The sequence below is a fragment of the Aquila chrysaetos genome, chromosome 1 (assembly GCF_900496995.4).
Source record: "Aquila chrysaetos chrysaetos chromosome 1, bAquChr1.4, whole genome shotgun sequence".
NCBI classification, from domain to species: Eukaryota; Metazoa; Chordata; class Aves; order Accipitriformes; family Accipitridae; genus Aquila; species Aquila chrysaetos.
In genome coordinates, this window is record NC_044004.1 from 37509707 (window position 1) to 37522535 (window position 12829).

At 37.6% G+C, this 12829-nt stretch overlaps 1 protein-coding gene across 9 annotated transcripts in view; it reads right to left on the reverse strand.

Annotated features, from left to right (window-relative positions):
• Nucleotides 1-12829, reverse strand: part of TENM3 (teneurin transmembrane protein 3) — a 642124-nt gene that overhangs the window by 70200 nt on the left and 559095 nt on the right. For 5 of the 9 annotated variants that reach the window (XM_030043752.2, XM_029996124.1, XM_029995869.1 and 2 more), the window contains 3 exons: nucleotides 4718-4744; nucleotides 3106-3126; nucleotides 2036-2182 (listed from right to left, as the gene is read on the reverse strand). In XM_030043752.2, coding sequence (XP_029899612.1) covers nucleotides 2036-2182; nucleotides 3106-3126; nucleotides 4718-4744 — 195 coding nt within the window. The remainder of the gene's footprint in view (nucleotides 1-2035; nucleotides 2183-3105; nucleotides 3127-4717; nucleotides 4745-12829) is intronic. The other 4 variants (XM_030043924.2, XM_029996042.1, XM_029996301.1 and 1 more) reach the window with 2 other exon arrangements.

Here is a 12829-nt window from a genome sequence, read left to right on the forward strand (position 1 = left end):
TGGGGGACAGAATCGGGGGGGGGTGGAAGTAAAACTGGTGGGTTGAGATAAAGACAGTTTAATAGGACAGAAAAGGAAGGGAAAAAAGAATAGACTATATAAAGCAAGTGATGCACAATACAATTGCTCACCACCCGCTGACCGATGCCCAGCCAGTCCCTGAGCCGCGGTGTCCCCTGGCGAACTCCCCCCAGTTTATATACTGGGCAGGATGTCATATGGTATGGAATACCCCTTTGGGCTCGTTTGGGTCAGCTGTCCTGGCTGTGTGCCCTTCCAGTTTCTTGTGCACTCCCAGCCCCCGCTGGCAGGGCAGTATGAAAAGTTGAAAGTCCTTGACTTAGTCTAAGCACTGCTTAGCAACAATTAAAACATCAGTGTATTAGCAACATTATTCTCATCCTAAATACAACACACAGGACTATACCAGCTACTAGGAAGGAACTTAACTTTATTCCAGCCGAAACCAGGACACTCACAAACAGCTATTACTGTTTTCAGTCTGAAGGAGCATCTTCTTTTCCCTTCTTCCGTTTACATGCATTCCTGTTCACCTTGCTCCTCTTCCTCCCACTGCTCCATTATCTGCTTTTGACTCTCCCTCTGACATCACATTCTTCTATTATGTTTAAAGTTTACTGAATTTGTTTTAGTCTATCACCGGGCTTTCAACTTTTTTTCCCTACACAATATATTTTTTTCCTCCAAGTTGTTTATGCTCTAACCTAGTTTCTCCTCCTCCTTACTTTGTCTCTTCTTATGCTTGCAGGTTTCTCTTTCTTCCTTATGTTCATAATCCCACAGGCCACCTGAACTTAGATCCCCAAACAGCACATCTCTGCATGGAAATGCCATTGCTAATCATTCTTCTTGCTCCCTTCCTACATGCAGAAATTCAGCTTCACACTAGCCCAGACTGCATATACCAGATTGTGTCAGGTTCTTTAGGCCCCTAAATGTGCAAAACTAACTCAAAATATAAAATACATAACAAAGGATGACAAATCAAATGACGTGTAAAGCAATAAACAGCAGCACTGTTTTAACTGTTATTTATTTTCCTCGGGAAGTAAATGCTGCTGTTATTTATAGTTTGTGATGTCTAACATCCCAACTGCAGTCCGGATATGAGAGCAAACAGCCAACCAGCAATGGCAAAGGCATACGCAGTCTAAAGCTGAAAAACAAAGTTACAGATGACTTTATCATCATCCAGAGGCCCTAATGGAGTTTCTTATCTCTGCTCTCAATCTGAAGGTGTTAAACAGAAAGAGTTGATGAGAGAAGTGGAAGACAGACAGACAATAAAACCATTATGCTGATCTAATATTTGACTGCATTCACATTTAATCTTGTTTTTATGTGTTTTTTGTGTGATTCTGGAGTCATGCCAAAGTCTCAGGCCCTCTACCTTCCCTACCCTACAACGATGATTGCAGATTGACTCCTTAAGTCAACAGTCCTGCCTGCATCTCACTGCAGATTGTTACCTGTCACCTGAATGACAGACTGCAGAAAAGCAAGCCAAAAAAAAAAAAAAAAAAAAGACTTCTGGGAGCATCCTGTCAGCTACCTGAGCATTCACAGGCTATGGAGGGATAAGATCTCTGTAGGCTGGGCAACCAATTGTTTCCAGCAATAGTATCGTAGGTCAAAATGTAAACTCCCTGTTTGGCCTTTTCTCTTGGGATAATTTCCTTGTGAGGTCACTGAAAATTTGAACTCCTTTCATTTTTTCCCCCTCCACTACAGTTCACTGAGTTGAGACTATGTTTTATTCCAGTATAAAAGAACATTGCAGGGAAAATAAGGTGACACCCATCATTTTCCAAGTACATAGCTCACCTGTCATAAGCAGCTTGTAAGGCTTTGCTGATACACCATATAAAAGCACTGAATACCTGTATTCTTACAGGCATAAGAGCTAGTAAAACGCGTGTATGGTTCTCATGGCAGAATTTAATCACCTGACTGTAAAATCTCCGTTCCTCAACAAGTTCTCCCCAGTTTTAAAGATCCAGTTGGTATATCTTACCTCCTTCGTTGTCCTTACTGTCAGTGCAGAGAGTTTCCATGGCTACGTCACAGCCTGCTCCCCTCCATCCTGGCTGGCAGACGCAGTGCCAGCCATTTTGGTCCAGCGTGCACCTCCCATTGCTGTTGCACAAGCCAGGGCAGCCCTCTGTTGAAACAGACAAAGAAGAAAAATCACAAGTGATTTAAATATTGCAATTATACAAAAAGAAAAAAAAATACAAACAAGGGACACTTACTGGGAACAGGCCTTAAGAACAGCACAAATACTGTAATTGCACATGGAGTGGAACAGCAACATTACCTGGGGAACGTAATTCTTAACAAAGTGGCATCTTTGATTGGCCTGACACTTGAGACACCACTTACCTGTACAGGCAGGAAATAAATGCACCAATCCTCTAAATACCTGCAGGCCAGACAAAATTAAGTTTGTTTTTTAATTTTTTTTTTTTTTGGCAAAGTAACAAGAGATGAGTGCATAGTGCAAACACAGCTGTGTAAAATGATACATTTTTCTGTGCTCATAGAATAGATCATTATTTGCTCTATGCAGTATTGGTTACTTACTGGCACAAATGTTTAAGCTCCCTGTTACTATGAACAAATCCCTCCAAATTCTTAAGTAGGAAAATGGGTATGATTTCAGGCATGTAATAAAAGAGAAAGTTAACTTTATCCGGTCTCAGAGTTGCCGTATATTCATGTGAAATTACAGTGCGTTAAATAATTGCACAAAGTATAGGCCAGTTTTAATGACTATACTTTATGCCAAAAATACATTCCTTTTCACAGAATAAGCAAAGCCCAGGAAATAGTGAAGCAGCTTAGCATCTATTCTAACAAACATTAGGATTCAGGCTGCATACGGATGGGACAGGACCAACAGGATTTCCAACTAAATGTAATAGCTGTGCGTATTTGATTACTTAGGACGGACAAAATGAAATACCATAAGGACCACAATAAAACATTGATAGACTGAACAAAAACACGGTAGTGACGTGCTTCAAGACAGATAGCAGAGAGTGATTTTTTGTGACAATCTCCCTAAGGCTTTTGTGCTGTTACCTTTATATCCTATCTTGTCTGCTTTTATGGCCAAGGAGGGAAAATTTGGGAAACAATTAAAATAATTTAATATATCCAAAATCGATAATTGTTTTCAGTCTAACATTGCATTAAAAAAAACAGTATCTGTCACTTCCTAGTGATGAAATCTGGCATGCAGCCAACATGATCTGTATGAGGATGACAACACTATAAATATGTAGATTTTGGCGTTCCTTATCTATGACTATGATAAGACACTGACAGAAGCAAGTACAGATATGGCACTAAGTATCTTATGAGAAGGTGGCTAGAAACCAGATATTTTTGGACACAACAATTTTCTGTAAACTTTTATCCAAAAAACCTAAGTAACTGGCTAAACACTTCTTCACTTTGTAGAACTACTATCTTCGTGAACTTATCTACTGACCCATTTTGGTTAAGCTTAGTTGAGCTTAGAACAGTCTTTCAGAAGGAGTAGTCTATTTTTTTCTTCTAAAGACTTTCGAATTTACTGACTCCTTTCAACCATGTAGCTCCAAATTACAGACATTCCCAGAAAAAAAAAGTTATAAATGGTCCTTAACTCTTGTCAAATTACTCTTAGAAGGCAGAGAATCAGGAAAACCTCTTGTGAGGAAGGATGGTGATGGACAGTTACGGATATTGTGCCATCATGCCAGGGTGAGACTAAGTCTTGCTATTCTTATTCTTTCAGACTGTAGCTGCTAATAGTATTTGTTGATGTACTGAGAGCTATTTTTTTCCTAATCTTTCTTCTGTTTAATATATGGAAGACTTACATATTTAATTGCAATATTGACAGAGCGTTTTAGGAGTCAACTGGGTACACTCAAGACTTATTGTGTGAAAGCCTGGATATTGCCATGAATATTGCCATATTCTAATGAAAAAAACACAAATAAGGAATAGAGAAAGATACTCAGGGAAAGAGGGGTAGGAATATTGTAAACATTTTTCTAAATCAATTTTTCACCATAACTGAAGATACAAGAATCTTTGCTGTTTCATGTTAGGCTTTTGCATCCTTGAACCCTTTAACTGAAAATGTTGCATAGAGTATACAAGCTTTTTCTAGCTTCATACAAAATCCAAGTCATAATTTCCTATAGATTTTCTACATTCAGATAAACAAAAGCTTAAAAGCCTGGGGTAGTCTATTGATCTGTCTATATATAAACACACATATCTATAATTTATCTGTTCTTTAGAACTAATGACACTTGTTCTGTGACAAGAGTATTGCTTTGCTTTGTTTCCTAAACATTTAGAGTTTTGTAGGTAGAGATCCAACAACAAAACTAACAAAGAAAAAGCACCAAACAGCAAATGAATACTATCTTCAGTTTTTGGTTCAAACAAAATCTAATACATGTATACAGTTTGTATATAAATCTATAATTACTGATAAAATGTTATTCTATAACATAAGCAAGATTTAATTTTTAATTTGAGATGAGTTGAAAGTCATATGAGTTAAATCTATATTCCATGGAATGTATGTAAGAGAAGATTCTTTTGCCCAGACTAGTGCATTTGTAACTATATATTCATATCAAAAAAGTACATGTAGGTATAGGCATGTCATCAAAGAGCAAATATACAGTACCTTTCACTATCTTATCCAAATAGTGAGCTTGAGAATTAAAAAGAAAAAAAAAACAGACAGACATTTCAGAAGTGTCACATAAAACGAGAATTGTTCAGAATTCACATGCAAATCAAGCAGGTGCACCTGACATGAGAGGTCTTACATTACAAAATGAAAATGTATTTCCAAGCTTTTAAAAATGCAAGAAATTCTTTTTTCAGCAAACATTGTCATGATTCAATGAAACTATTTTAGAAAGGAGGCCTGCAGAAGAAAGAGATGCTACCTTTCTGAGACTATGTTTTTCTTCTGACTTCTCCATACATGCTTTGATTTTTACATATAACAAAACCCAAACCAAAGCTAGTTAAAAAATTCAAATTTCAACACCATGTAAGAGTAATTACTTAGCTTATGAGCTTTGAAACACTGACCATACTGGAAGATCTTTGATTTGCAGGTCATGTATGACTCTGACACCATAACCAGCACACTATCTTAATTCCAATTCGATTAACAGGATTTTTAGGAGGAATAGTTTTCTTCTGCTTCAATTCATCCACAGTTATTCTTCCGAGCACACGCACCAAGTATGTAAAATAAGTTAGATCACATATATGGGGTGGAAGAGGGCGTAGTGGGGTTAGTAGCATGGTGATCCATTTAATTTGGAAAAATGAGTGAAAATTAAACTTAGGCTTTACATGTATAAAAACAAATAACATGGTATATCCAAGAATAGCAAGACTTTTTCTTCATAAGTTATGACACTTAAAACTTCACAAAAAATTTGAGAAGGCAGATGGATGAATGACAGACAGAGCACAAGATGGATTTAAAGCAGAAGGCTCTACTTTTAATACATGAAACAGCAGAGATGGGTTATATGTTCCCTCCTTGCTTTCAAGAAACAGACATCAGCTGCAGTTGTGTTAAAGGGGTTAATGTCGTGTAGCAAAACCATGTAGGACAGGTCCATCGCAGGTTACCAAACCCAGCCACCTACATATAAGGTGACGGGATATTACAGACCACTGCAGTGGGGACATGCCAAGCTGAGTCAACAATGTTGGTTTCAATCACCTGTTTTTGCTGTGGACAAGGTCTCTCAACAGAGCCCTCATGGGCTCTCTTACTTTCAAAATTTGACCTTTTCTAAACCCCCACTGGATGATGGCCCCTGTCTGGCAAGTACTCTGTCACTTGCTATTATCCCTCAACTTTGTGTATTGGATGGTTAAGAAAGGCATTTCCAACCATGGCCTTTCCTCCCATTTGGATGAATGGGAAAAACCTTTTCCCGAGTCCAAGGAGGGAGGTGATGAGATATGTAGTCTCACAGAAGCCACAGTCACTGCTATGACTAAGAGGTGGAAACTTTCTAGTCCCTCTCTCTCAAAGAAAGTGTCAGGTGTCCACTTCACAGTAGGGTTTTTTTTTTGGTTTTTTTTTTTCCTATAACAGTAAGGTTAAAGGGAGACAAAGTAAGAAGATGAAAACATCAGTTACAGAACATTTAGAACAGCAGCAACGAACTAAGTCGCTTTTCACATTAACCACAAACAAGAAGAAAAGTGATACAGCTGCATTTCAGAGTGGATCAAATTCTTCTCTTACTCATCCAATGTAATTCCCCTTACTCCTACACAGCTGCTCTTAGAACACACTGTAGTATGCGTGGAGGAAAAAAAATCAAGCTTTACTTCATAAAATGAAAGCAATTACATCTGTCTGGGGAATGCATCTGTCCACCAGTGAAACATTAAATGCCTCTACAAATATAGGGATAGGTAACAAAACAGAACACAAAAAAACCCTCCGAGGCAACTGAAAATAGTCCCTGCGATCCCAGGCCCCCACATGCTATTTCCTTTCAGAAATCCAATCTGCATTTAAAAAAAAAAAAGATTAAGAAAATGCTCTTTAAGATTTCTTGTATCCAGTAGTCTTACAAGAAGTCAGTTGCAGACCATAAAACTATAATGCTCGAAAAACAAGTTCTACCCTCCAGCATCCTTTTACTCATGGTCAGTTGACATTAAAGACAATGTTAGAAACTATTTTGGTTAACATGCAGCATCCTAGAAGAATCAAAAAGCAGAAAATGAATGACCAAAAATAGTATAACTTTGCAGTGAAGTTGAACTAGCTATGCTGTCTTCCTCATCACGGCACTGCAACAGGAATGAACTCAGCTTTGTGTGAAGTACAAAATACAAGCCTTTCCCCCTCTGTATAGAGAATTCTAGGTGGGATTTGAAGCACTTCAGTAGGGTGGGGCATCTCAGCAGGTGCTCCTTGGCAAGATATTTAAACATCTGGCACACATGGATTATGTTAAGTTCTTAAAAAGTCTAATTATAGACCACATGATATACCAACAAGTGTTTTCTTCCAAGGTTTAAGGCTGTGAAATTTAAAATCTTGCTATTATTTCCAGGAGTAGAGGGACTTCGTATAGCTCCAAATGGAATGAAGAAAAACAAAAATGAAGATATAAAATTTGTACATTTTCTAGGATAGTCAACATCCAAGAAGATGTAAGTAGCATTCAAAATTCATACAACATAAAATATAAATGATGTTATCAATGTGTGTGGCTATTTATATAAATATGTGGCAGATAAATGTATTTTACAAAGAACTGATAACAATCAGGCAAATTCACATTTTACACAGCATATTTCATAACCACTCAGAACCCTGACTTTTTTTTTTTTAATTTAATGTCTCCCATTAGTTTCCTATCGGAGATGTAAGTCAGTGTCTTCCTTAGATTATTCATATGCTACTTCCTGCAGGTACGACAGAATAGCCACAGAATAAAAGTAAATATTAAATCCATTTATCCCAATCAGCTCCTGCTTAAACCAGCATGAGTCACATGCCCATTGATTTGATGTTCCTTAATTGGTACTTATAACACTGCTTTGTTCTGATTATTCTGTCATAAAAGATTACAATAGTGAAATGCTTCTAAATACTGTTTAGCAAATTTATATTTCTATTAGTTTACATTATTATCCTCCACCAGACGTCTTCACCCATCATAATCTTTGTAACCTGTACACTAGACTACAACATGCCACACTGTTTTTGTAGCGTATATATAGTCCCATTACAATGTCAACTCAACAGCTCCACAAGAGTCATGGGTTACCTTGCTGTAAGAGCAGAATTTGACCTCATAGCACCACCAGATGTGAAGCAAAAATACAAACGAATGTGACCAAACCCATGTTGATCAAGGGCTGCCTAAATTAAAAACTACTTTTAAGTTTTTTTGCTTCCTACACCTTGAAAGTGTGAGCCGAACCCTTGCCTCCTCTCCACTATTAGTCTTCTCCCTTCCTTACTGTGCTACAGCTTCTCCCTCTAAAACAGAAAGGAGAAATTAGAAAGAGAAAAGACAGACAAAGGGGGCAAGACAAAAAAAAAAAGATGACGAAGAAATAATTTCAGTATGCAGCAACAATGAAGTTCTGCTCCTCTCTGAGGAAGCTCTGCTTTGCTTGCTCTCCTCATCTCCCACAGCTCAGTATAGCAATCCCCATTCACTGGCTAACGATCGCATACGTATTTCCACCACGGACACAAACTTCATGGTCTCAGACACAGATCTTCTACAGGAAGATGTGAACAATGCATCTTGCATCAGTCCTGTTTACACTTCTACATAACCTTGCACCAAGTGTCATATAAGGACATAACAAGTAAAAATGCCATCTTAATTTCTTGGTAGAAAAACTGACTGTAGGCAAACTATGGTATGTTGATAGTATACTGTTTACCTTAAGCTTTCTATACATTTATCTATTTGTTTAGAGTTAGAAAGTTTTAATATCTTTGCTTAATGTTTTCATTAATTTTTAATAGTTGTATAAAACTTTGTTTACAATCCATATGACAAACAACCCCCACCCCCCCCCCCCCCCATGACAAGAATATCGTGAGAGTGGCCAAGTCAAACACCCAAAATTTAGGCAATGCCGGATTTATGGCTACCTGTGCAATTTTTATATCCTTCTTCCTCCACCAATGTACAGAGCTGACAGTCCTCATTCAGCACTCATTCTCTCATGAACAACAAATGGCTGATACCCTAGTAGCAGGCACCCCATGCTAACCTAAACAGAGAAGTAACTGTTTTCTTATAGACTTTTCTATCATCTTCCTCCATAAGTCAAAATGATTTAGTATAGTATCTTCACACTACTGGTATGAACACAGCATGTATTCTTATCTCATTTTACCAGTGAGTAACTAAGGCATAGAAAGATTAAAGGGAGAAGTCTCCATCCACTTGGCTGCAAACACCTAAGATGTGATTTTCCAGAATACTTAGAATTATATAGGATTTCATACACGAACCAGCTTGTTCACAGACAAGCAAGGCAAGTCCCCAGAAAATGAAGAACAGTCAGAGGACACTACTTTAAAGCTTGCCTTTGTGAGCAACAAACAGAAAATACATGGTAGAAGCAAGGGTGAAATCCAGTTCTTCCAAATAATTTTTTACTAGGAGATCACCCTGTGTACCAGTCTCTGGCACAAATGCAGTGGAGTTTTTGCATGCAACAGCCCTTCACAGCCTTGCAACGTTCTTAAATCAGGTATGTCAGGTGCAGAGGGAAAAGCAGTTAAAGATATCCTTTTATTTTTTTATTACAATGATATGTATATGCTACAATTAATATAAGTTGTATCTTCTGTTATATGATCTAATGATACACAAAAGTGTTCTCTTGTGGCTTCCTAAATTTAATGTTCTTGATTTTGCAACTTTACTGAAGTTCTTTTAACATGTTTTTTGGGCATTTGAAAGTCCTCAAGTCCTATGCACATAAAGTAAACTGGAAAAAAGGAAGGGAAAAAAAAGAGATTCCATTCTGTGGCATTACATTTTTTTCATGGTGAGCAACAAGGAAGCATAGATGAACCACCTACGCTTCTGCCATTTGTGCTAGCAAAGTGTTATGAACATTATTTCTTACTCCCTGCGCAGCCGAGCAGTAGCAGGGGATGAGGCACACACTTTATCAGTGGTTTCACAGACACTTGCCAACAGAAGAGAAACTCTAAAAGTTTCCTTGAAGCTTTAGGAAGAATGCAGTTTGTGTAAACAGGTTTTTGTGCTTGTTTTGGGGGAACTGGTACAAAACTCAGAGTTGACAGCTCTGGTCTGACCCCTCTAACCTAGTCAAGACTCGGTCCGTGCTGCTTTACTTCTCTTGACCTGGCGAACAGATCACCTTTAAGTTCCTCTCATTTCCACCCAGCCACAGTTCAACTACCCTGACAATTAGAAGATCTTTTGAATGTAAAAAACCAAATATCCCTTGTGATACTTAAACCCAGTATTTCTTATTCTACCCACAGCAGACTTAGGGAATAGCATACCGATTCCTTTAAGCAACTGCTTTTACTCTCAAAGACTAACTAAAAAAAGCCATGCATCCATATGCAATTTCTGAGGAGCTCCATACGTCTACCAGAAAACTTACGAGTCCAGAATTAATAAAATTTTAAAGCCACTGTTCTAGCCTGTCTTCAGAGCAGTTCACTCATGTCAAATTCATCATCCATTACAGCCTTTTCCGAGTCTCTTCTGCCTCGCGAGCTGCTTCCTAACTTGAATTTGTGCAGTTGATTATTCTCACTTAAGCACAGAGCCCAGCATTTGTTGCACTGCACCTTATTTTTCTGCATAGCCTGTGCTATTTGTTAACGTAATTTTAAATTCTTGTCCTGTCTTCCAAAGTGCTTGGGGGCAGCAGGCTTTAGTATAATTTGCAAATGTAATTCTCTCTATTCATCACTGAACAGTACTGAAAGCACATGTTCTTCCACTGTAAGCAGCTCATGGTCGTCATCCTTTCTCTGAGTTTATAAGAACCTTGTCTTAGACATACCATATGTTCAGAGCAGTGCTGCCAATAGAGGAGGATTACAAACACTCTTCCCTTTTGATACTTTTTTACTCCTAAATTCCCATCTTGCCCTTCTTGTAAAGGAGAACGCATGGATGGAATAATAGTTTCAGGCAATTTTCTTTGTTTTCCTCCCTACATAGGCCAAAACATAACCCTCACCCTGAAATCATACCTTCTTCATCATTTCTGCACTCTTCTCCAATGTTTACGTAGACCTGCAGCAGAGATATCTGCTGCATACGTTTGCAGAGAGACCTGAATTCACTGCAATTTATCCCTTGCCAAAACTGCAACCGTTCTTTGCAGCAACCATTTATGGGTCTTTATGTACAAAGGCGCATCAGCCCACTACTCTTTAGATTTTTTTGTTCTGGAGTCCATCCCCATTTTACTATAAAGTAAGATTTCTCATCATTATTACTGGAAAGCCACATGTATCTTAGAATAAAAGGTTCAGTGGCTGTTAAGGATATGGTAGACATGCTCCTAAGCTCATGAGCAGTGTTTTTCCCTATTTAACATCTATTCAGCTGGAAGAGGATTTAGAAGAAAGGGTATACACCATTAAGGATTTAAAACTGTCCCACATGTACAGGCTAAGACCTCTGACAAACTCACGAAGACCTGTCTCAGATGCCAGTAAAACCTGACGCTTACATTAAGAAGTGCATGAAAGATAAATTTGGCTTGAAAACGTACTGGGGATGGAATGGGACGGGAAGCATTACTGTTTCCACCTTTCTTCCTGACTGGAAGTACTTTCAGAACGTGTCTGACCAGCATGCAACTATACAATGAACAAAAGCACTTACTTTATGGCCACTTCAGCTCAAGTAAGCTTTGCAGCCTGCTTTAAAATTCTTCACATCTCAGAGGATTCTGCTGTTTTCTGAAAATGTGCCTAACTTGAACTTTGGGTGTGGTCCTGATTTAAATGCAAATCAACCAATTAGCAATTTAAAGTATGCTAACAGGTAATTTGTACTTGAGATACTTGGTTTTGAAACATGTTAAGGCCTGACCAATAGTTTACTTTTTTCACAGCTTCAGATATGCATGCACTATCTTAAATTTACCTGGTAATTGAATATTTTTATAGTTACCAAACATACAAATATTTTGTATATTCAAGGCTTGGCCTGGCAAATTAATAACATGCCCTTTAGGCACAGGAAAGATCAAAACCATATTTGTTCTAAATTTCATGAAGTCTTGTTAAACTGTGGTTATCAGTCCTCTGGGTGATAAAATAGTAATCTCTTTTTCATGGAGTTTTTGTATTGAGGGAACAGGTATAAAAATTGTAGTGAAATCCTAACTCCAATGTAGTCAGGTGTTTTGAAAGTACAATTTTACTCACAATGTTGTGGTGAAGTAATTGATATTTGATATAATTGGTTTTGAATCTTTGTTTGATTTTATCTGAGAATAAACTCTTTGAATGTCAAAGGTCATACCTTCATTCAGATACAATCTTATTTTTAAGATGAAATTTGTACTGAGGTATAATTCCATGAACTCAAAACTAAGGAAAAACATAAATTTAGGAATTTTGATAATTACAGAATATATTCATACAGAAGTAATTATTCTAATTTGAAGGACAAAAACTTCCTTCTGATCAAAATTTTAAAATCTCAAAAGAATCTTAAAACTTATGAAGAATTCTTGGCATGAATGCATTAAGGTACATTAAATACCTGGCACATTAAAACACTAAGAAATGTGAATATTCTCAGTAATTTAAACTTCAGAGAAAAGTAAACCATGCTTGGCAACTTAGCATCAGTACTAAAATGACGGTGGTCATCCTAATACCGGTTATCCATGCTGCTCTCCCTCTAACCTGCAAATGTGGAGAAGATCAATCAAGCCCTCAAACTGGTCCATGACTTACCCTGTCAAGCCCATACTTCAAAAATATATAGTGTAATGATATATAGCCATATCAAGCTTTCTATAAGCACTTCCTTTGATTAACAGGAGGAACACATTTGCCTTGACTTGCTCTCTGATCTTATAAAGAGATAAAGTGTCATTCTCCTGTAGTCATATTTGAAATCTGTATTATAAGGAGCTCTAAGCTAAACACGTGTTGAAGAGAGCAGGTGCAGACCATATAACTTAGTGGAGGAGATTACCTCTTAGCATTCCTCAACACTAGCAGTACTTCTACTGCTCATGGTCACATAGAAAA